At 40.8% G+C, this 23,823-nt stretch overlaps 2 protein-coding genes across 2 annotated transcripts in view; both read left to right on the forward strand.

The window, feature by feature from the left end:
- The window catches only part of LOC140264550 (rho GTPase-activating protein 32-like), a 21,181-nt gene extending 17,036 nt beyond the window's left edge, over positions 1-4,145 (forward strand). The window contains exon 5 of the mRNA XM_072360403.1: positions 3,927-4,145. Coding sequence (XP_072216504.1) covers positions 3,927-4,145 — 219 coding nt within the window. The remainder of the gene's footprint in view (positions 1-3,926) is intronic.
- On the forward strand, positions 4,095-16,964 carry PHAX (phosphorylated adaptor for RNA export). The gene is made up of 5 exons (XM_072360272.1): positions 4,095-4,273; positions 5,704-6,323; positions 8,625-8,745; positions 10,468-10,551; positions 13,309-16,964. The coding sequence occupies exons 1-5, from the start codon at positions 4,169-4,171 to the stop codon at positions 13,576-13,578; spliced, it is 1,200 nt and encodes a 399-aa protein (XP_072216373.1). The 5' UTR covers positions 4,095-4,168; the 3' UTR covers positions 13,579-16,964.
- Positions 16,965-23,823: the final 6,859 nt, after the last annotated feature.

Genomic DNA, 23,823 nt, shown 5'->3' on the forward strand with positions numbered 1-23,823 from the left:
GAGGAGCCCTTGCTGTTCTCAAGCAGGGGCCCCAACACCACATCATACCTGCAGGTCCTGGTTCATCTGTCAAGAAGACTGAATAGCTCCTCAATGTGGAGGGTGTCTGTGTAAGTGTGGAGAGTGTTTGTGCAGAGTGGCTTCGTGAGAAAGGACATGATGAGATTCCATTAGTTAAATTGTAAGAGAGGGTATGTGGCTAGTGGCAACAATGAAGAGATATCAGGATGTGAAAGACAGGGTATGTAGCTAAGGACAAAATATGTAGCGAGAAACAAGGACGGCCTAAAGGGAAAAACAAAATGTGTAGCAATGTGTAGGCATAGCTATGAAGAAAAGTAACCATAAGACTAACCATAAGGGTCAAATGAAGTAATGTATAACCCACCAATCTTGAGCTTTACTTTTGCAATATGTATGAGCTTATTACTGACTGTATAAACAAGATGCTGTTACACCTAATAAACTGAGACCTGCTGACCATGATATATGAGGCACGTCTCCCGCGGTCTTTTCCAACACCTCAACACCCCAGGTCAGACAATGGAGGCAATACACATCACCATCTCTGGTGACAGAGCCTACCAGCTCCACCTTTACAGTCTTTGACAACGCAGTAGTGATCTGCTCTAGGAAAACTACAAGCTGCAGAACCCCCAGGCTACAGCTGATTCCAGGTATGGCAGTGGTATGGCAGTGCCCAGGGCTGGGTTATCAGAGGTCTTGTATGGGAGCCTGGCCTCAACTCCTTCAGATCTGTGCGTTGAGAAATGTTACTAATGCTTGCTCTGAGGCAATGCTTCAGCACTGCTCTGTTGTGTTTGCATCTCCAGGTTTGTGACAGTGGTCACTGCTCTGCTCCATATACAGAGAAGTATGATAAATGCAACCCATGTGAGAAAGGAGAAGAAACAAAACATATAGGCAGTTTGATTCCCCACATGACCTTAGTCTGACAGGCAATGTTTCCTCTTCATACATTTAAAATTGAAGGGCCCAACATCTTTTTTTTTCCTGTTCTTTTCTTCTTTCCAAATTGGCTTGACTCTAAGGATTGAAAGATAGGGGCAAAAAATGTAGGAGGGAAATACATGTGGAAAGAAAGAAGACTACCTTGTCCTATAATGGATACAAGTATTTCATTGGTTATTTATTTTTATTGGTTTGGTGTTTTTTATATTTGGTAATAGCAACCTCTGGTGGTTCATAGCAGCTTTCACAGTTCCGTAGTAAGTTCCGTATAGAAGTGCTTGTGTCAGAAACACCACTATCTACTCCCAGGTGGAAATAGTACTTCACTGTGAGCCAGCTTTCCAAGATTGGAAAATGATCCCACTCTCTTCCCTTACACCCAAATTTACTGTAAAGTACTGACCTCTTCCCCATACAACACCTAGTGTTTCCTTTTTGTGTTGGTGATATGCTTCAGATTATGTCTTATTCAGGATGCAGAAAAAGCAGGGGGCTGCAATTGAAAGTGATCCCACATCTGGCCTATGCTTTGAAGGCTCTGCCAAACACCTAGTGAAGGCAGGTGTAGGAATTATCATTATCCCAGTTTTACAGATAAGTAAAGCAGTCACAGAGAGACTGGTTCCCAATCTGAAAAGTGTATACAAGAGTGGAGGTGAGAAAGGTGGCAGTCATCTGTACTTAAAAAACGATGGAGAGAGAAAAAAAAATGGATACAACAGATGCCTCTGTTCTGGGTTTGTTATCAACAAAAAGAATCAGAAAAGAAATGGAAACCTGATTTCAACAAGAAGGGTATAAGCAGAAACATCCTAAACATTTCCTGCTGTATTCTGCCCTTTTAAATATTAGATGCACGTGCTTCAGGCCTCGTGTGTCTGCTGTGATATTACGTTTAAAAATGGATAAAATAAAAATAAATAAATGGATCCATATATTTATCGTATTTGTAGTTATTTCAGCAAGACAGCAGTGCATGAGCTCCCCCTAGTGGGATCACAGATGCCTGCACTGAAAGAGCTGTTGCGCTCTTTTCCTCTGTCACTTTCCCCCAGTACCCACACCTACTGGCCAAGTATTCACAAGAGTTCTGTTCTGCAAATGAATTTAGGTGCAACGAGGACCAGAGATTCAATGATGAATCTTAATTCTGAGAGATGCACAAATCTTATTTCATGTGACCCTTCTGGTTAATTTAGGACCCTTGGAAAGATTTTTTCCCTTGCCTACAAGAAAGACGAAATGAGTAACACAGCAGCTTCCAATGAGAGAATAATTTCAATTTGTCAGTGTTATTCAGTTTTAATGATAAATTTTTGTTTTACATAATTGCTTGCTAAATAGAGTTCTCCCTTTTGCCCAGGAACCCACATGTACAGCAAATGATAGTACTAATGATAAGCAAATCTCTTTCTTAGCACTCTGAATCCTGGATTTGAAATAGTCAGTGATTGGAACAGGCTGTGATTTTAGATGAGGGTTTTGTCACATAAAGTTTGAAAGTACAGGAGCATCAGCTAATCCCTTGTTAAAAAAAACTTGCCAGTATTCAGATTGAATTGTTATTTCCTCATGGTTCTGCAGTGGTCATGTCTTCTGCAAGTCATCTCTTCCTAAAACTGCATACATTTTTGAGGTGTGTTAACCTTCCTGAGGGGAAAACAGTGAGCTGCCAAATAGAGATAGGAATATTTAAGTTAGAAAGTAGAAATACATATTGAACACTGCAAGAGATTAATTACTGACTGAGCTAACCCAGAAAAGGACACTTTCAATATCTCTTAATGTTGTTCATGCAAGCTGGGTTGTTGTTCCAGAGACAGGCATTAGCCCACAGCCTGTGTGGTTGGACAGTGCAATAGTAACTGAACAGAATTCCTTTGGTCTGACCAGATGAGTTAATGGTCTTTCTGGCTTTGAAACTGTGAATATACATTACAAAAGTTTAAAGAATTGATTGAGAGTTATTTGTGGCACAGATGTGCTGAAATTTTGTCATAGTCACCCTCTCAAAATGAAGAATATGTTGTTTTTAATAACTGTTTCTGAACAACATTTTGTTCATGTTGATCATAATGAGGTTACACTCGTTTTTATTGTTTTGCTTGTTTTGTTTTGTTTTGAGATCAAGCCTGGACTGTCTGAGGTTACATTTTTGAAACTATGAAGACAGCTGACCTCTACAGAGTTCTGTGATTAACTACAGAAGACACATAATTTCTGTAGAGTAGTGTAATCACACGCCTTGGCCTCAATAGCTTAAGGTAATCAACACAATCTAGGTGTATCTGTTCCTTAAGTAACAATCCCTTTACATTAAAGTAATTCTGCTATTGCATAAAGTTCATTGAAGACAAAAATCTACACACGCATATTTCAGCCTTTATATTTTCAAATATGTCCTTTTAGAATGTCAGAGTCTAAAACAATCCAGTGAAAACAGGAATCCCATCAAGGTCTTTATCTAGCGGAGAATAAAAGTATTATGGAGGAAAGTCATTTGGGTGCAATCCTCATGTTTGACAGATGTTTCATGTACACACAATTCATTGAATATTTTAACTCATTTCATATTTCCATAATAATTTATCATCAATAACTTAACGTTTATCTATTCACGCACAGAAATAAGACCGCTGTTGAGGTAAAAGAATTTAGTCAGCTAATCAGTGTGAAGGTTGGATAAGGTGCATATTGCATTTAACTATATTGTCTTTCTATTTTGCATGAATTTTCTTCTGCATCAAAAATATGCAACATATGTATATAGGCCAGAGGTGCTTTGTACCAGCTATGTGCGATCATATGCTATGTGGAGGGATCCCCTCGTGCATCCAGCGCCGAGAATAAAGAATATTTTCTAACACTGTAGCTTGAGTAGTAGAGGGCTTACTGATCGACTGATTAACAGTATCTGCTGGACTAATGATCTTTTATTGTTCGTTTATCTTCAGTCTCATTTGTGCCCATTGCACCCCCCACCTACACAACGACGCCGATTAACCAGCGCAGCTCCAATAAGGCACGGCGCGCAGCAACACCTGTCCCCCTCCCCCCGCCACCGCGCACAAGATGGCGGCGGCGCGCAGCGTGCCCTCGCTCCGCTCCGCCCCGCGCTGCCCGCCGGCGCTCCCAAGATGCCTCACGTCCCCGCCCTGCTGCCGCCTTCGTAGGGGGATCGCTGCTCTGCGCCGAGATGGCGCTGGAGGTGGGGCGCATGGATGGCGATGTGGAGGACGGCGAGCTCTCCGACTCGGACTCCGACATGTCCGGCGCCGGCTCCCCTACGGAGCGGCAGAAGGTGAGGAACGGGAGGCGATGGTGAGGGGGGGCTCCAGGCGAGGCCCGGCCTCCTCCTTCCGCGCTCCCGGAGCTGCCCCAGAGGCCCAGCCACGGGGACGGGCGGGTGCGGGCCTGTTGGCGCTTGAAGATGGCACCGGGTCCGGTGCTGTGCGGGTCGGGCCTGGCCGTGCTGCCGGGCCGAGTGAGCCCTTCCCGCTGCCCGGCCCCGCTGTCCGTGCCGTGGGCTCCGGCGGGAGCGGGCTGGTTCCCGTGGCTCTGAGCAGCGAGATCTGGTGAGGAAGCAGAACGCTGGGTGTCCCGGGTCGGCCTTACACAGACAATGGGGACGAAGCGTTTGGTCGCACGTGGGAGCGATGGATAACAACTACCGCTGTTTCGTGAATGTACTGCTCACCCACAAACTGCTATTTATGATTCTGTTTCTTCCCGCGAGTCTAATAGCTTCCACGTTGTGTTATTATATGTGGACTTCCTCTGCTCTCATTTCCCGAGTAGGAAGGGAAAAAATGGTGCCGTGCGTATTGTGAGATGACTAAAAACGGTTTTTAACCTCTGACTGAAGAAAGTCGGATCTTAAAGATCACAGGGTTGCGTATAACTATAATAAGAAATCAACCAGGGAAAAATGAAATTCACAGTTTAAATTAAAAAAATAAAAAAATAAAGTTACTGTGAGATGGTGTAGACAGCATGGCCAGAAGTTCCTTGCAATGGTGATATCAGAATTCTGGCTTTTGTTACCTATGATGTCTCTGGAGGTGATGCAGATCTGAGCAGGCTTGGTTTTGTTTAGTTTGCCTGTCAGAATGATGAGGAAGTGCCAGCTCTTGATTTTTTTTTTTATTTTTTTACCAATAAGATTCGTTTGTAGAGGATTTTAAAACCTTTAGGGTTTTGTTTTTGTCCTGATTAATAACGGCCACAGTGGGTCAGTAGCACTTTGTTTTAAAGCAGAGAGAAAATCTGATTATGATAACGTGGTGATGTCTTGTCCTTAGTAAATCAGAATCACCAGGCACTATTAGCTTTTTCAAAGTCTTGAGTAGCATTTGTCTTTTGTTTTCTGTTCTTTTTTTCTTCTGATGTAAGTTTCAAGGAAGACTGCTGTGGTTGCACACCACTGGACACCCTCTCTCTTTCTGACAGATTAGACTCCAGAAGAAACTTTTAATTTCTCTACTGTTACAAGAACTTCTACTCAAGCGTTGTGATGGTTTTCTTTCTTAAACTACTGTGCACATTTTTCATTGTCTGGGTTGGTAATTGTAGTAGCCTTTCTGGTCTCCTTGAGATGCTTACAGAGAACTGCCTAAAATGCCACAAGTGAAGATGAATAAATTCAAGCTAATGACATTTTTGGCATGACTTGATGGCTCTCTTTCTTTGCATGAGTAATTGAGTTAATGTACATTTACTGCTTCATTTCAGAAATCGCTTGATGGCAGTAATGCAGGCAGACCTTTCCAGAGCAGCATTTCATCAGATGCACCAGGTGTTCCTTATCGGACAACCAAAAGTGTAGATTCAAGTGATGAAAGCTTTTCTGAGTCTGATGATGACAGCTGTCTGTGGAAACGAAAACGACAGAAATGTTTCAACCTTCCTCCTGCTAAACCTGAGCCTTTCACATTTAATCAGAGCCACGCAAAACAAACTGCTCAAGGTGGTAAGAAAGTTAACAACATTTGGGGCATGGTGCTTCAGGAGCAAAATCAAGATGCAGTGGCTACTGAACTTGGGATTCTAGGAATGGATGGAAGTATTGACAGAAGCAGGCAGTCAGAGACTTACAATTATTTATTGGCTAAAAAGTTGATGAAGGAAGCTCAGCAAAAGGAGGCAGAAACTTTGGATAAAGAACTGGATGAATACATGCATGATGACAAGAAAACATTGCCAGCAGAAGAAGAAAATGGACAAGGCTTTCTCAAACGAAAGCGATCTGTAAAGGACAGACTGGGTGAAAGACAAGAAATGAAATACAAGGGAAGGTATGAAATAACAGAAGAAGATTCGGAGGAAAAAGTAGCAGATGAGATTGCTTACCGGTAAGCTAGATAATGACATATCTACTTGAAATATTGATGAGCTATGGATGGAAAAGAACACACAAAAAAGACTTTGATTTGCTGCCTCTATAATGTGTTTTACCAGGCTAAGAAAGGCACAAATAAATGCCTTGTGGGTATTTCCAAAATCCTGAAATTAAAATGCAGCGTCTTATGTGGTGTCTTTTAGAAGCATCCAGTAGTGGTCTAACTTTTTTTTTTTTTTTTTAATTATTGAGCCAGTCAGGTAGAGATTGATTTTAATGGCTTGTTTTTGGTTTTTGTTTTGTGTTTTTTTTTTTAACAGTGGCTATCGAAATTACTGTTTCTTGTTACTTAGATTTATTAGCAGCTATTTTAGGAAGTACTACATGTGAATTTGAAGTTGGTATTAAGTGTACATAAGCTGTTTTTGCTGTGAAAATCTGTCTGAGTTATAAATCGTTGAAACTGTAGTCGACTTGAGTAGGATAATGTTACGGAAAGCACTGCATCAGAAATACCTGTGTTGTTTACATAGACAGAACATCTTATATTCAGAGACATTTCACTGCTCTTCAAACTAAGATGAGTAGATGCTAGCACTGCAAGCAAGACGGTATTATGAAGCTCTGCCACCGTTCTGTGCCGCTTTATGCCAGCCAGTGTTAGATCTAACCAAGTTTGAGTTGTGCACAGAGTTCTTGGAATTGGAAGGGACCTCTGCAGATCATTGAGTCCAGCCCCTTGCTAAAGCAGGTTCCCTACAGTAAGTCACATAGGAAAGTGCCCAGGCAGGTCTTGAGTATCTCCAGAGAAAGGAGTCTCCAGAACATTTCTAGGCAGCCTTTTCTAGTGCTGTTTCCCTCAGAGTAAATTAGTTTTTTCTCAGGTTCAGATGGAGCCTCTCATGTTTCAGTCTGTGTTCTCTGGCCTTCATTTTGTTGCTAGGTGCACTTGAAAAGAGCCTGGTCCCATTCTCTTGACACCAGTCTTTTAGGTATTTATAAGAATTGTTAAGATCACCTCTCAGTCATCTCCATGTTGGGCAGTCACAGGGCCCTCAGCCCTTTCTCACATAGATGCTCCAGGCCCTTAACCAGCTCTGTGGCCCTCTGCTGAACTCTCTGTAGAAGTTCCCTGTCTTTCTTGAACTGGAGAGCTCAGAACTGGACATGGTACTCAAGATGTGGCTTCACCAGTGCTGAGTAGAGGGGGAGGATCACGTCTCTTAACCTGCTGGCCATATTCTTTTTACTGCGTCCCAAGATATCTTGGCCACAAGGGCACACTGCTGGCTCATGGCCAACTGGACAGCCAGGCCCCCCTGCAGAGCTCCTTTGCAGCAGGTTAGCCCCCAGCTTATACTGATGCATACCATTTTCTCATTCTTTTCACAGTCCTGTGCACTGAGCTAAAAACTTTCTGTTTTCAGTTAAGTTTGTTTCCCACACTGGTTTGCTGCACAATTTCCTTTGAACTCGCACTGGACTGATACTGTGAGGGGAGAAGGAGGAGCACATGGTAGTAGTAATGCATACTTAAATTAGTTAAAGCTGCCACAGCCTTTTTTCAGCAAGGGGGAAAAAAATTGTTTACTAGAGAACAAGAGTTAGAAGTTTTACTGATTTGTAGGGTGACACCAGCTGTTTTTTTTTTATCATAGTTTATTTCTGTGATACCTGTGTGGTATTGCCGGCTGCTGAGATACTGCACTTAGATTAGTGCTGTTATCAGATCTCAGCTTTTCACTTAAGAATTTGAAAACCCAGAGCTTGTCTCTTGTAATTCTTGTTCTCTCGGATTTCATCAACTTAAGGGCAGAATCCACTATTTTTTTATTTTTTTATTTTTTTTAATTGCTTGTAGGCATAGCTGCACCAGACTGCATCAGTAGGACTGTGATTATACATGATAGCAGTATTGTTTAAGCTGTGTTGGGCCTTCTTTGGCTGGATTTGTAACCTGTTGCTGTGCCATTCTACACAGTGCATGGTTTTTGTCTGTCATGCCATTTTTGCCTTTTACTTTGTTTCCTGTCGCCTTGCACAACTTTAAGGACTGTTCAGGGTTAGAATAAGCACTAGATGGAGATGGGACTGAGCTGCCATTGCTATGAAGCTCTATACAGTAAAATTTAGATTTAAGAAGCCAATTAAACACATTTAGATGTAGAACCTCATTATTAATAGCACAGTCTTATATCTTATAGAATAAATTGCTCATTATGGAAGTGTTGTGGTTGATTTTATTTTAAAATTTACTGATTGTGAATGTATTTGTTTTCTCCCTCTTTTGCCCCCCCCCTCGCTCCCCCTCCAGGCTTTGTGAACCAAAGAAAGATTTAATTGCTCGAGTAGTGAAAATAATTGGAAAGAGAAAAGCTATTGAGCTGCTCATGGAAACTGCTGAAGTGGAACAAAATGGTGGACTGTTCATAGTGGTAAGAAAAATGTGATATTGTAGCAGGGGGTGGAGGGGATGCTTTTTATTTGCAGAATGTTTGTGTAATCCTATTACATAGCTTTCACATTTGACAGGTCCTTCTAGATTCTGCTCATTATTTTTTTATTATTATTATTTTTCCTTGGGAAGTACATCTTTTGTCTGAGCAATGAAAGTCAATTAGCAATAAATACTAACATAACCCTGTAGTAGAGTTTGAGTAATCAATGAAATGAATGAATGGGCCTGGAAATGTGTTATCATTTCTTGTCCTCAAATAAGTATCTGATTTGCAGTGATAAGAATTATCTGCCTTACGTTGGGATGTTTCCCTCACTACCTTAAGACATTCTAAATATTGAACAGGATGAAGCTTCTAGTAGATTACTCTGTTAAGTCCAGTGGTAGTTCAGCAGCACTGAGCTATCTAGGTTAATCAGCTTGCAGTCAGAGGTCAACATGATGTGTTGCAGGCATTCCTAATGTCACTTCCAAAACATGACTCTCAATAGGGAATCTGTCAGCTTTGTTATAGGACCCGTGTACCAGCAGTGCAGAACTGAGGACAGATTTATTTTACAAGGCACAGTAACAATCCTATACAGGAGGATCGGGTTATCAGTTTCTTTGTGTGTTTTTTTGTTAGATAATAAGCCATGGGATGAAAGTTGATTGATTGTTATTTCAGCTTTTGTGGTTGCAAGGGAGGAAGTAAGTTTTCCAGACGGCAAATTATCTTAAAAGCAGTGCATTTTTGTGAAGGATCCAAATTCTAATCAGCCAGTATTTACTGAGGAGATGAAAGAGCACAACTCCTAGTGGCACCTTTGGCTGCAGATCAGAGTATACCATTTGAAATGTGGATAAGAGTGTATTGGTTTGTTTTTTTTATTATTATTTTGTGCTACTAGTATGATAAAAATTTGTGGTGTCTGCTGTTTCAAGGAAAGGTATAAAAATTGAGCTACCCTGTTCTTAAACTTCTGGATTGTGTGTTGTTTGTTTATCTAGTAGAAAAGCATCACCTTTAATAAAGTATCAGGGCATTGGAGTAACAGTCCAACTTTATATACTGTGAATGACAACTGCAAAATATTCTGGTCGTTAGTGCTTATAATTTACAGGGGTTTCAAAGCTGTGTCTGTTCATGCACCAGTATGATACTTCACAGATGTTCATTTGAAAACTACTGAAGTGTGTTACAGTGAGAAATGTGTGCCTTGGGAGAAAAGCAAGATCCTGCAGATAAACAAATGAGATTGCACATGATTTCATGAAATTTATTTTTGGAATTTTACTAGGCTTCCTTGTTAATAATGTTATGAATATCTAACCTAAATAGATGTGCTCTTGCAGGCGGCTGTGAAAGTATCTGAAACACATTGGTACTCTGTTTCTTCACTGTCAAATTCATATTTAGTTTATAGTATGATATATTATAGGATATATATGATATATACATATATGATATATGTGATATATATATATAGGATATATATATATAGGATATTTCTGTCCAAACGTAGTCAGCTGGTTGTTGACTATATCAGCCACAAACAAAATTTTAAAACATTAGCCAGGGTTGTGGTTATGCAACAGCTAGAACAGCGGAACTTTCTGAACTCCATCTCAATAGAAAGCACTGTATTTTATGCCATTCTTGTATCAACAGTTATATTTTAATTTTGCTAACACTGCTGATTTTTCTTTCTCTGTTAAGAACGGTACTAGGAGGAGAACACCAGGGGGCGTTTACTTAAATCTGCTGAAGAACACACCCAGTATCAAAGAAGAACAAATCAAGGTAAAATTGTTAAGAGTGCATGTGATTGTCCACAGTTAACTCTGTGGAGTTGTGTTTTTTTATTCCAAAGAAACCAGCTCTTCATATGAAAAATATAAGCAAATAACAGTTTACAGAATGCTGTTTACTGACATGTGGCTAAAAAAACACCATTTAAGTATTGCCAGTGACAAAAATTCTTCATGGATGAGGAAACTGTAGTGTCTGATACACTGGATTCTTTGTAATTCTTATATAGCTTAAAATAGTGTTATTTACATTTGTACTTCTCTTTGGATGTTTGCTTAATTGTACATTGATTTAATAATGTGCTTTTAGAAAATATTCCTGTCTTATATAGCTTCAACTGTAGCACCAGACAATACTTACCTTTTAGCCAGTCTAAACCTAGTCTTACTTGCTCACTGGCCTAATGTGCTTACCACCCTACTGCCTTTCCTTTCACAATGTTAAGTTGTCTGAAATGGGCTTTTTTCTTTTAAAGTTGTTCTGCTTTTTCAGCTCACTTGATGTGTTAGTCCACCATTTTGTCCACGGGGAATTAAAGTGGGTCGGTTTAATCTGGGATTGGCTGTCACATATTTAAAAAAAAAAAAAAAACAACAAAAAGAAACAAAAACACAACCTTCCATAGCTTACAATAGTTGCAAAAAGTAGTGGGTTTGCTAGTTTTATCTCACTTTCAAGAAAATGCACTCTACAACTCCTCCTCCATGCCTTTATTCAGTGAATTTGATACACAGTTCGGTAAAAAAAAAAAAAAGTAGAAAAAATGTGTAGTCTTGTCATCGTTGTCACATTGTTACCTATAGATATTAATCCATGATTGGGGGGGGGGGGGGGGGTGGAAACAGGCCATGGGAAAAAGAAAAAAACAGAAAGACAAAGGAGAAGGAAAAAAAGGAAGGTGGTTTGCACGGCTGGCCCAGGGCCACACACTCCAGGAGAGGGGGAAGGGCAGAGAACGAGCAGGTAGCTTTAACAAAGAGAAAATTCAGTGGCAACGAACTGAGGAGGAATGGGGATTTATGAAATGTAACCAAATCAAACAAAAGCAGAGTACCCAAAGTACCAGTGGAACCACGACAGTGTGAGGGAAGCATGTGCTTTGTTCTGCAGCGAGTCCCACCCCGCGCCAAGTGCTCCAGGGATGCCCCCCCTCTGCTCTGGGAGCCCAAAATACCCAAAAAGGTCGTAACACGGAACCAGAACGTGAACTCTTTAACTGCCACTGTTCTGTGTGATGTTCTGATGTGGAATACCGACAACAGAAATCACAAAGCCACAGCAGTTGTAGAGGCTGTCGTGTACAGCACGCTCACAGATCTGTGTAACTTAGCATTTGACTTGCATCTCTTGGAGTTAAAAATGCATTAATGTTTTCTGTTTGAGATTTTAGCTTTCATTTAAAAAAAAAAAAAAAAAAAAAAAAGGAAAGGAAAAAAGTCATGTAGCTGCATTTAGGTAACCTACATGATCTTTTTCACCTTTTAAATAAGGAGGAAGCTTCTAAGAGTGGTGCTCTATAGGAGTGAAAACATTACTGAAGCTCACAAAAGTTTCACTGTAGAGATGTGGCCTCAAATTTCACTTCTGAGGAAGAGTTTTGTCAAAATGCAATAGAACCTTTTGCTTAAGGTTTTGCTATAGGTTACCTTTAGCTGTTTTCTTTCATTTCAACATAAAAGATTTTCTTTGAAAATTGGGATGGTGTAGGTTGAAAGTGACCTTTGCAGGTTCTCTGGTCTAGCCCACCTGCTCAAGCAGGGCTACACTGGAAGAGATTGCCAAGAGCCATGTCAAGATGGCTTCTAATTGGTGGAATTTTCTCTGCCAAATGCTCAGTCACTGTCACAGTCAAAAAGTGTCAGCCAGTGTTCAGAGGGAACCTTCCGTCTTTCTTCGTGCTCATAGCCTCTTATCCTTTCACTAACTACCACTGAAAAGAGCCTGACTTTATTTGCCCTCTCCCCTCAGATCTCTCCTTGAGCCTTCTGTTCTCCAAGCTTCTATCTTAGTGGCCCCTCATGGTTGTCTTTCCATTCTGTATGTCTTTGGTACTGGGTAGCCCAGAACTGAACACTCTGCCTGAGGTGTGGCATTTCCAGCCCTGAGGGGAGGGGGCAAGGTTCATTTCCCTGCACCTGCTGGCAGTATTCACCTAAGGCAGCTCAGAACATTATCCTTCTTTGTGGCAAGGGCACACAGTATCAGTTTCTTGTTCACTTTTATGTCCACCAGGGCCTCATCATCCTTCTCTGCCACTATATTTTCTAGGCAATTGGCCGCCAATATGTATTGGTGCTTTGTGTCGTTCATCTGCAGGTGTAGAATCACAGAGTCATTGAGGTTGGAAAAGACCTCCTAGATTATCCAGTCTAGCTGTCCACCTACCACCAATATTTCCTCATTTAACTATGGCTTTTAGTACAACATCTAAGCTTTGCGTTTCTCACTGAACTTCATAAAATTGCTGCCAGTCTGTTTCTCCAGGCTGCTGAGACCCCTCTGGAAGGCAGCATGTTACTGGTGTAATCAACCACTCCCAGTTTTGTGTCATGTGCATGCTTGAAATGAAAAATTCAGTTGTTACTTACATAGTAGTTCCAAATCAGAATTAGTGCAATCTGTATTCCTACCCTGAATAATGTGAATGTTCATTGTTGCTGAGCAGTATTCAAAGTTAAAAGGATTTTGGCTTGATGTTGAAATTAATGTGTTTTTGTGTTTGTTTTTTTTTAATTTTTTCCATTCAAGGAAATATTCTATCTGGAAAACCAAAAGGAGTATGAAAACAAAAAAGCTGCAAAGAAGAGAAGAATACAAGTTCTAGGAAAGAAGATGAAAAAAGCCATTAAAGGGCTTAACCTGCAAGAATATGATGATGCGTCTCGTGAGACTTTTGCTAGTGATACAAACGAAGCTCTGGCTTCTCTGGATGATTTACAGGATGGGCATCATGAAACCAAGATGGAACCTGAAGATATTATAGAAATCGATAATGCTCACGATTTGGAGATCTTTTAGATATTAATGATAACAAAGTCTCTATGTATTGAACAAGCTTTTAAGATTATACCATAACTTCTTGTTATCATAAATTGCAGAAATGTGGGAAATATTTGATAAAGAAGAAAATGGCATAGTTCTTGGCTAAGTTTAACACCATGAAAAGTGTTAACTGTCCTACTATTTGTTTGCTGAGTCCTCAAAACTGATAAGATTTTTCTCAGCGACAGTTCTGCATCAGTGTTCCACAGGAAAGTTGTTTTAGCTACATGTTAATTTTAGTAATTAACACTTCTAACAAAATAAATCCAACTTAATCTGCTGACGTTGACGAAGTTGCTATCAAATAGGGGATGTTCCTGATTACACTTGAAAAGAAACACCAGTATAAGGTTGCTCTTGATGTAAAAGATTATGCGATGCTAATATGACAGTGTGGTGACAATAGCAATGTTTATATGATTACGATCTGTAAAATCAGATTAATATGTGAAATTTACTTCATTTTAATGTCAGCAATCTTTGAGTAGCAATCTTGTAAATAGGTACTGCTGAGCAATGTATGTTTTAAATTTCTGCAGTTTGTTCCATTTAATAATAGTGTTTTGAGCTTCCTAGTTATTCCACCTAAACTTTTTCTATGAATAAACGTGCACAACTTACACATCTCCATGTTCTAAAATACAGCTATCTGAATGGAGAGATTTTATTAATGTGTGAGCTTTGAGTGTCTTTATACCCTACACGCAGGTATAAACATTGCAGTTCTTGTTTCCTTGCTTTTTCTTGTGGTAGAATGAAGTAATGTGCAGCTTGCAGGAATGATAAAGTTTATATCTGCTGAATCTTAAGAAAGCAAAGTATACAAAAGATAACTTGATACAAAAGACCTTTCTAAGTTCGAAGGCAGTGTTTTGGTTGTAACTGAAGAAAGTTTGTGACACTGATATGCATCTGTTTACAGTACTTTGTCACTACTGAGTTGTGTTTTTTGTGAATAGACATATTATTTTGCAATATAAAATACTGTTGTGATTTAACCTGGCAGGCAGCGAAGTTACCACACAGATGGTTTCTGACTACCAGCTCTCAGGGGAACTGGGGAGAGAATCTGAAAGGGGAAAAAAAAAAAGTCAGACTCATGGGTTGAGATAAATGCAACATACTAAGGCAGAACACTAAGAGAAAATAATTGTAATTATAATACATATTCTTTCAATATAAATGATGCACAACACAATTGCCAGCACTGACTGGAGCCCAGCCCTTCCCCAAGCAGCAGCTGCCCCCATCTCCCTCCCTACCCCCCATTCCAGCCAGCTTCCCCATCTTTCTAGTTCTGCATGATGTTATATGCTAACATATGGAACGTCCTTTTGGCCAGCCTCAGCCAGACATCCTGGCTCCCCTGTGCACTCCAACCCCCTTGCTAACAGAGCAACATGGGAAGCAGAAATGTCCCCACCTCCAATCAGCACTGCTCAGCAGCAACCCAACCTGGCATTCTCCATTTTTGTCCAAAGCACAACACTGCTGGCCATCATGAAGAAAATCGGCTAACCTAATTGAAACAGCAACAAATATTTTGGCATTCTTAATGGATTAATTGACTTCTAAAGTCAACAACGTATCCATAAATTTTTCTCATCTAGGGGTTCTGGGATTTCAGAGGCAATGTATGCAACTGAAACGCATACTGAAAATATAAAACTGCCAAGAGCTGGTACTTAAAGGACAGTATCTCGAAAAAGGCTTCTTAAACATACAGCACATTCCATTATATGCTTTTAAATTTATCTAGGAGTTCTGCATTTTTTCTGTTCGTGTGTCTGAGCTTCCTGTTACTCATCAGGTGTGAAGCATGCTTTTGCTGGAAATGGGCTGTCAACAAAGTAGTAGGATTTGTTTATTCATTAACTTTCCTAACACAGCTGTAATGAGCAAGTGTACTAATATGGTAAGTCATGCACAGTACTCGATCACTTTGAGACAGTTGGTCTTGTTGGTCTTTGAGACAGTACTTGTTGGTCATAGCTTTGTTAACTGCTTGTAAATGTCTTAGTAATTAAGTGGTATGTAAAACACTTAATGGGTTAAGGTTTCTGTTTGTTGTTTTTCTTCTTCCATTGTTAGATAATTTTATGTTAATAAGGACTGTTTGTTTTTTTAAGTGTTAATATTTTTAGTGCTCATTTCCTAGGTTAGGATTACTGAAACTGAATGAAATCATCTCTTCAAGGAAAGAATGATATAGAGTACCAGTTCCTTCTTTGCCTGCCTCATGTTTTCTCCCCCATCTTCTTTGTCTTTCACGGTGTTCCTTTCAAAAGGACATGCATTCAAAATATTTGAGCATCCAGTCTTCATTCTGTTTTCATCAACAGGTATCAAGAATATTGCATTAGGTAGGAACAGTTGTGTGTCAGGGTAATGTCTGCAGTCAGGTGCTGGCTGCGCTGGGCAGTCCTGGGGCTGTGTTCCTCTGCAGCCTTTCCTACCTGAGTTTGGTATCAGCAACCTTTGGGCTGAGCGTGGGCAGTCCTGAAGTTGAGACCAGACGTTTGAGTCAGATTAGAGATCTGAAGTCAACATTCCTCCCTGCTGTATTTTGTTCTGCCTAAACAACTGCAGGAACCAGAAATACAAAGTAAGGTTTGAGTGCTTTTCTCTCTTGATTCCACAAATTTTTGTTTATTCTGCCCTGACTGCTGCTTGCAAAGGTAGGGGCTCTTTCCCTGGTTTGGTTTTGACCAAACTGTATTGTACGTTGTATTTTGTGTAAAAGCTGATGCTCCTTCCTGGTTGTTGAAGATTTTGGGAGCAGACACTTTGCAGACTAAACTGCAGATGTAAGGATTGATGGGTTTTGTACTTGGGAAATTTCCATGGTGTTGTGATTCACCCACCAGCTTTTCTACCACGACTGATGCTGTCCTCCATCTAGTGGGAGTGTACAAAGCCATCTGTGCCATGTCTGAAGCTGACAGTGGCAAATGGGGAAAATATGCTGTGATTCGAATCTGCTGCATCTCGTCTCCTGTGTGGCTCACCTGGCCTTAGAGAAGTCCTGCAGGAAAAAAGCTTCCCAGTATTTAGAAGGGATGTAGCTGAAGCTTTCTCACCTCCTTATTTGCAGAACTGGTAGATGCTACTTCTTCAGAGCTGCGAGTATTGGCCAACAGAATATCTAGAATCACACCAGGACCTGAATGCTGGTAACCAGTGGAAGTGACAAATACATGTCTGAAGTCATAACACACAAACTAGGTATTCAAGATGCTAACCTAAGGTCACAAGTATTGGCATGAATGGAAACATTCCTTTTTTAGGTTTTGTTTGTTTGTTTTAATCTATCATTAAATAAATGCAGAAAAATGCTTCTTATCTTGAAAAGGTTTCCCTTGAAAGATATTTCTCGTCTTGAAAGCTTGTTTGTGATTTGGCATATCAGCATTCTTTGACACATCATACGTTTGAAAGGTGTAATTATTTTCCAGAAACAGCACTTTGTAATCTGCTTCCTACATTTTTCATTTCCTCTACAAGTTTAGTATTTGTTCATTTGTTTGCCAATTTTTCCAGAGAGGTATTTTCAGTTACTACTTTACAGGTCTTTTGTTACCACTGTTTGAGTTTTCCACCAGCAACCTTTCAGTGCTGGTATTCCTTAATTCCGCATGCAGCACTTACTGGAGTGTATACCGGGGCTCTGGAAGGCAGTTTGTTTTTGGAGGTGTAGGAAAGACTTTGGCATAAAGAAAGAATAAGCACCCAAGAAAAACAAAAAAGAATGCCTCTGAATCATGGAATCCATTGAGCTGGAAGGGACCTTTAGAGGTCATCTAGTCCAACTCCCCTGCAATGGACAGACACGTGCAGTATCAGGTTGCCCAGGCCCTGATCCAGCCTCACCTTGAAAGTCTCCAGGGAATCTCAGGTAACCTGTTCCAGTGCCTCACCACTCTCACTCTAAAAGACTTTTTCCTTATATCCAATCTAAATCTACCCTCTTTAAGTCTGAAGCCATTTCCCTTTGTATCACCACAGTCCCCACTAAGGAGGCTGTCCCCTTTTTTCCTATAGCTCCGCTTTAGATACTGAAAGGCCACTACCAGATCTCCTCAGACCCTTCTCTTCTATGGGCTGAACAGCGCCAGCTCTCTCTGCCTATTCTTGTAGGAGAGGTGTTCCATCCCTTGGATCATTTTTATGGCCCTCCTCTGGATGTACTCTCCTGTTCTGAGAACTCTACTTCAGGATGCAGTACTCCAGGTGAGACCTCACCAGGGCAGAGCAGAAGAGCAGGGTCCTCCTTCCCCCTGCTGGCTGCTCTTCATTTGATACAGCCCAGGATACAGTTGGCTTTCTGGGCTGTGAGGGCACGTTGCTGGCTCATGTCCAGCTTTTATTCAGCAAGACCTAAGAAAACTGGAGAATTAGCCAGCAATAAACCAGATGAGGTTTAACAAAAGTAAGTGTAGAGTCTTGCAACTCAGAAGGAATAACAAGTACCAGTACAGGCCTGGAGATGACCTGCTAGGGGGTTGCTCTGTGAAGAAGGATCTGCGTGTCCTCGTGGATAACAGGCTGGCCATGAGCCAGCAGTGGCCAAGAAGGCCAGTGGGATCCTGGAGTGCATTAAAAGGAACACGGTCAGCAGGCAATGGAGGTGATCCTTCTCCTCTATTCTGCCCTGGTGAGGCCTCACCTGGAGCGCTCTATCCAGTTCTGGACTCCCTGGTACAAAACAGACAGGAATCTCCCGGAGAGAGTCCAGTGGAGGGCCACAAAGATTATAAAGGCTCTGGAGCATCTCCCCTATGAGGAAAGGCTGAGCAAACTGGGCCTGTTCAGCCTTGAGAAAAGAAGACTCAGCAGTGATCTTATTAATGTTAATAAATATCTTAAGTATGGGAATCAGAGACACAACCTAACTCTGCTGTAGAGGGCAACACCTCCTTCCCTCCTTCCTCACCTGTCCCTATGAACAGCTGCAGCTACCAACAGGCACACTCCAGTCATGGAAATATCCCACCACCAGGTTTTGGTGAAGACAACAATATCATGGCTTTCCAGTAACACAGTAGCTTCCAGCCTCCTGTTTGTTTCCCAGGCTGTGTGCATTGCTGTAGAGGCACTTCAGCTGGGAAGATGGCCTTGTCACCTCCTTAAAGGATAATGCTTTAATTCTTTTTAAATATTTCCCTTGATTCTCCTCACTGCCTTCTCCTATTGCTCCAACAGTCACTGCCTCATCATCATACAATTTCATATGTGTTGCAGTATCTCAAGGCAGCAGGTCCTTCAAGGCCCCTGCTAGCACCCTGTCCTTCTAATCTAGGTATGCCATCCCACACCTTGCCATGGGAAGGCTCACTATTCCGCCCATCCCCCTTCAGACCAGTTTAAAGCCCTCCCGATGAGTCTTGAACCCCAACCAGTGCCCACAGAGCTGTTGCCACATAGGTCATTTGGTTGTCAAAAAACACCAGCCACAAAGCTAGATATTTAAAGATACGATCCTTTGATTTATTTCCATGTCCTTAACCAATATAGGAGGCAAAGAAGACAAGATGATCTGCAATGTTGGTTACTGATATCACCCATACAATTTAATTTCTACACATACTGAACACCTGTGATTGCTCTTGCCTACAGGAGAAAACTGACTTTCTTTCCTGCCCATGTAACCAAGCTTGAATGGTTTGTAAGGCTTAAACTGCATAAGAAATTAACCAAACAGTTTAATGGGCTATTTTTTGTAAGGACAAAAGCAAATAAGTAAATAAATAAAATAACTTAAAATTTACCTACTTTTCTTCACAAAGGAAACCAAAGTATTTTGAACTTGAGGTTGTGGTGGAAAATCAAATGTAGGTGTCTGGAGATGAGAGTGGCATCAACCCAGTGCCATGTGGTCTCCTGGTGGCTTTTCCCCATTCTTCCTGAGCCTTCTGAAAGTGATACCATTCATCCTTTCTTCTTAGCCTTTGCAAAGTACTTGTCAGATCCACTTTGAATATTCTTGTTTAAGCACTATTCCTACTTCCCTGTCTAAATCAAACCTAATTAAAACACCTTTTTGAAAGAAATACATCAAATGTACAGTTATGCAGCATCAGCTTCTGAAAACTGCAGATCATTTTGCTTTAAGTTTGTCTCTCACACCTTTGTAGAGGGGATAAAGTGCTCCCAAACATACAACAATGAAGGAAATCCTTTTTTGAAGGAAGAATTTTGGATCTACAGCCACTGGCAGCCCAGAACAATAAAATTAGGTGAGCGCAAAAGGATTCTGGATGGCTATGAGGGAAAACATGTGCTGCAGATCTAAGTGAAGAGTAATCTTCAGCAAATGAAAGCATAAAAAAATAAGCCCCAGAAATGACAGCATTTGGCCGCATCCACCTGAAAACCTGCCCTATCATGCTATCAAGTCCAAACCAGGTATACACAAGAAGATATTCCATTTAATTTTGTATTGTGGTTCTTTTGTCAGTTCCTCCCCATGGAAATGCACAGTTTAAAGCTGGAGCACAGCAAGTGGGAAATTTTAAGGAAAAAATATTATTTTCTGAGGTGTTGAATATTTCACGTTTTCCAGAATGTTTTTAATATCCCGGATATTTGTTTGACAGATAGGTGATACAATTAAGTTTTTTTACTGGAATGTTCATTTAGATACCATATAACTGACTTTTAAAATGGGATATACTGAAGCTTTATTTCCGTTGACTCTCTACAGGAGCCACTTTATTCCAATTAACTTTATCCTCACATTCTGTTTTATGAAACCCAATGGATGGAAGCTGTCTTCAAGGCTATTGGTAATAAAAATTCAGAATTGCCATGGAAACAGATCAGCAGAAGGGCTTTGAAGTTTTTCTACAGTTACTATTAATTTAGTTTTGTGTACATAATAATCATTAAACAGTGTGCTGTGTTTTTTTGTTTGTTTTTTTGTTTGTTTGTTTTTTTGTTGTTGTTTTGTTTTTTTCCCTTATGTGCCTCAAATCTAACAGAACAAGGTTGTTCTAATAATTTTTCAGGGAATTATATTGTGTGTATCCAGTACTTTGTAGTTTCTCCCTGTGGGATTTGTCATGGTGGATACAAATCTATGGCTGATACAAGCTTCTCTTCTAGAGAAGCTAATAAAAGTAAGGATTAATTGCTGTTAACTGTAGGTGAGTCTGTCTCTACCTCCTTTTGACCTCATTTAAGGCCTGACCACCACTGAAGCAGCATCTCTTTGAGACTGCCCTTCAGTGAGGATTGCTTCAGTGTTTCCAGCAGACTGAAGGCCTCTACTGGGTGAGTCTTTCCTTTAAATAACCTTTCAGATACTTACCACCGCACTGCCTCTCTTGTGCCATCTTTGCATTATTATCACTGTACAAGTGCCTTTCACAAGACCAGTGCTTCAGTGAAGTCATTTTTTTGTTGTTGGCAAAAATCCGTGCAGGTAAATCAAACCAGGTTTGTGATTGCTTTGCATTTTATGCAGTGAGCTATTGGTTGCACAGTGCTGTGTTGGTACTTTCAGACTGGAAGATCACTGCTGAAGAAATCAGGATGTATGTTCATGGAAGGGGAACAGCAGCGCCATATTCCCTATTTATTATTATTTTTTAATTTAAAATGGGTCAATTCTAATTGCTTGTTGCCAAAACGCTTTCAATGGGAATTAGAGCACAGAGTCTGTTTGTGAAGTTTTCTGCAGAAACTGTCTGACAGCACCCAGTCCTCCAATTTAACATCTCACTTTCTTTCCTCTGTGGGTCACAAGCTGAAGATGTTCTTGGCACCTTTCAATTTTTGACAGCTTGTATTTTCCCAAATGGGCCAAAAAGAAGGGAGCAGATGAATACTTGAGCACCACAGCTGCAGTCCTCAAATCCTCTTAGCATTTTTCAGCATGACTGAGTGGAAAGAAGCAGTGGCCAGAAAGCTAGAAAAGAAGGAGCCTTAGTGCTCCCTACCTTTCACCCTCAACTGAACAGAGGAGGTTTTCCTGTGCTGCTCTCCCTGCCCTGGCAGTCTGCCCTGGCTTTCAAGAATTTTCTGTGCTCAGCAGCTGTTCCTGGAAGTGGGCTTCCTGCAGATAGGCATAAAGGCACATAGTGGATAGGCAGTAAGCCAGTTAGCCTGACCTCTGTGAAGTATGTTCCTTCCTGCCTTGCTTCCTTCCTCCCTGTTCCAGTTTTGTTTACCGTTTTCCACCAGCCTGCAGGAAAATGAAGCCTCAGCAGAGAATTCCACTTGTAGGAGGGAGGCATAGGCACACAGAACTTCGGTCTGTAGAACAGCTACATAAAGAATAGAGGAATGAGTGCATGAGACAAATTGTAGAATGATGCTAGAGTTCACCTTAGCAATTACATGAGGAGTTACATAACTAAGATAACAGCAGATATGGAAAAGGACATTATTGTAGTGAATATTTTATCCTCCTGGTATCTACAAAATCACTGTTTCTCTCCAACAACTTTCTGAGACTGAAACCAACACACTTCTGTTTTTTGCTGTTTATGTACTGGAAGGTAAGCTAAAGAGCAACACATGAAGAAAATTTCACCTCTACTTCCTTCCTCCAGCAGCTTGGATGTTTCTGCATTGCTTTGTGATTGTCTTTCTCCACTGCCTTGCTATTCATGAAGCTTTGCAATGGTGTATAATCTCCCTTTCCAATGTAGGCTCAGCTACACTTTCATTCTGGTCATCATATCAACCAAACCAGTTATTTCCAATGTTTATTGTGGAGCATCTCAAAAGGAGAGTTGGACCCTAGAGGAGACAGCACACAGCCTCATCCAAGAGAGATTTTAGTCCTGCTTGATGGACAAAAAGAAAATGTTATGGGTCATGGGGCTGGGAGCTAAGCAGTAGCACTTGAGGGCCGTTAGAGGTTATCCTGGGTCTTGGTGTGATTTGGTTGTTAGCGGTTGGTTGGTTTGGTTTTTGTTTGGTTATGTTTTGTGAAATAAAAAGGAACATAGGAAAGAAAGGTGTTATTTTCAGTGACTCTGGATCTTCCAGACTGAAGAGGTGGATAGAGACCTAAGAGAACAGTTGCATCCTGGAAGGAAATTCTCCCTGAGTGAGGCAGGGAGAAGGAAGCCTGTATCTGATTTGTGCTAGGATGCTAACCTTCCCCAGAGAATCAGTAATTGAGAAAATAGTCTTTTGTCTAAAACCTGCTGAGGATCCCCATTTTAAAATCAAACTGGGTTCTTACTGAGATCTGGATGGGGCACCCACCATGCCCTTGGATCAGCATCAAGAGGAAAATGACAAACATAACTGAACGTATTAAAAAATAGAATGATAACAGAAAGCGTGTCATCTCTTCCTTCCTGTAAGAGTCGCTCTTGCCCCAAGTATTTTTCAGCAAAGAGAAAGCATAGAAACAGCTTTAAATTTTCTTTTCTTTCTGCCTTCCCTGCAGTGGGGTTGTTTGTGTGGGCTGTCTGTGCTTGTTGGAATCTGACAAGTGCTACTATCTGTAGTAACTACATTTAAATATGTTACTTATTGTCTATTGAACTGTAAAATGCTGCGGTAGAAAGAGGATCAAATGTAGAGAAGTAAGGCATATCATGTACTGGAATTAGCATGAATTAGCATTTTCTTGTTTTATTTTTCCCCCAGTGCGCAATTGTGTGTAACAATGCTTTGTGGCTTGGAGAGCTGCATAGTATGCTGTGGCGGCTGGAAAGTCAGAGGAATCATACGAAATATCATGAAGATGGTTGCAATTCTTCTGGCTAACACTTAAAATGGTAGTTCGTGCTCACTGTTCTGACAGTCAGGTTCAGCTGTCACTTCCCTACCTGAAAGCAGCCCAGTGTTCTCCTTTTTCACTTTGTAAAGGGCATCAGTTAGGTTTGTGTCACCTTCTCACCAGCACTGCCTTAGCATCAATGGCACTCATTCTTTTGTTTTTGTTTTTGTTTTAAATAAAAATTTGTAGTAATCTGTGGACTTTTCAGTCTTTGTGCTTAGCCAGGTAACTATGCAAAAATTACCAGGGAAGGTGAAAGGATACTGAGTGTTCTGTCATAGAGTTTAAAGACAGTAAATAAAGTAAAATCACTAGTTCTGTAAGTTATTTTACTGAGTGTTGGCAACAGATTCCAAGTGAAGCATAAATCTTATCCTGCACCCTAAACAAAACAAAAAAAGACTTAATTATTCCCTCTGGGTTGTTTCTATGCATCATATTTCTCTGCCATAATGCTGTTAGACATTTACATACAAAAG

This window comes from Excalfactoria chinensis, chromosome Z, assembly GCF_039878825.1.
Source record: "Excalfactoria chinensis isolate bCotChi1 chromosome Z, bCotChi1.hap2, whole genome shotgun sequence".
NCBI classification, from domain to species: domain Eukaryota; kingdom Metazoa; phylum Chordata; class Aves; order Galliformes; family Phasianidae; genus Excalfactoria; species Excalfactoria chinensis.

What these genes read in the sequence shown, in the direction of transcription:
- PHAX (XM_072360272.1), top strand. Translation starts at nt 4,169, where the DNA reads ATGGCGCTGGAGGTGGGGCGCATGGATGGCGATGTGGAGGACGGCGAG. An exon ending in CCCCTACGGAGCGGCAGAAG is followed by an intron (nt 4,274 to 5,703) that starts GTGAGGAACGGG and finishes GCTTCATTTCAG; the next exon opens with AAATCGCTTGATGGCAGTAA. An exon ending in TCAAAGAAGAACAAATCAAG is followed by an intron (nt 10,552 to 13,308) that starts GTAAAATTGTTA and finishes TTTCCATTCAAG; the next exon opens with GAAATATTCTATCTGGAAAA.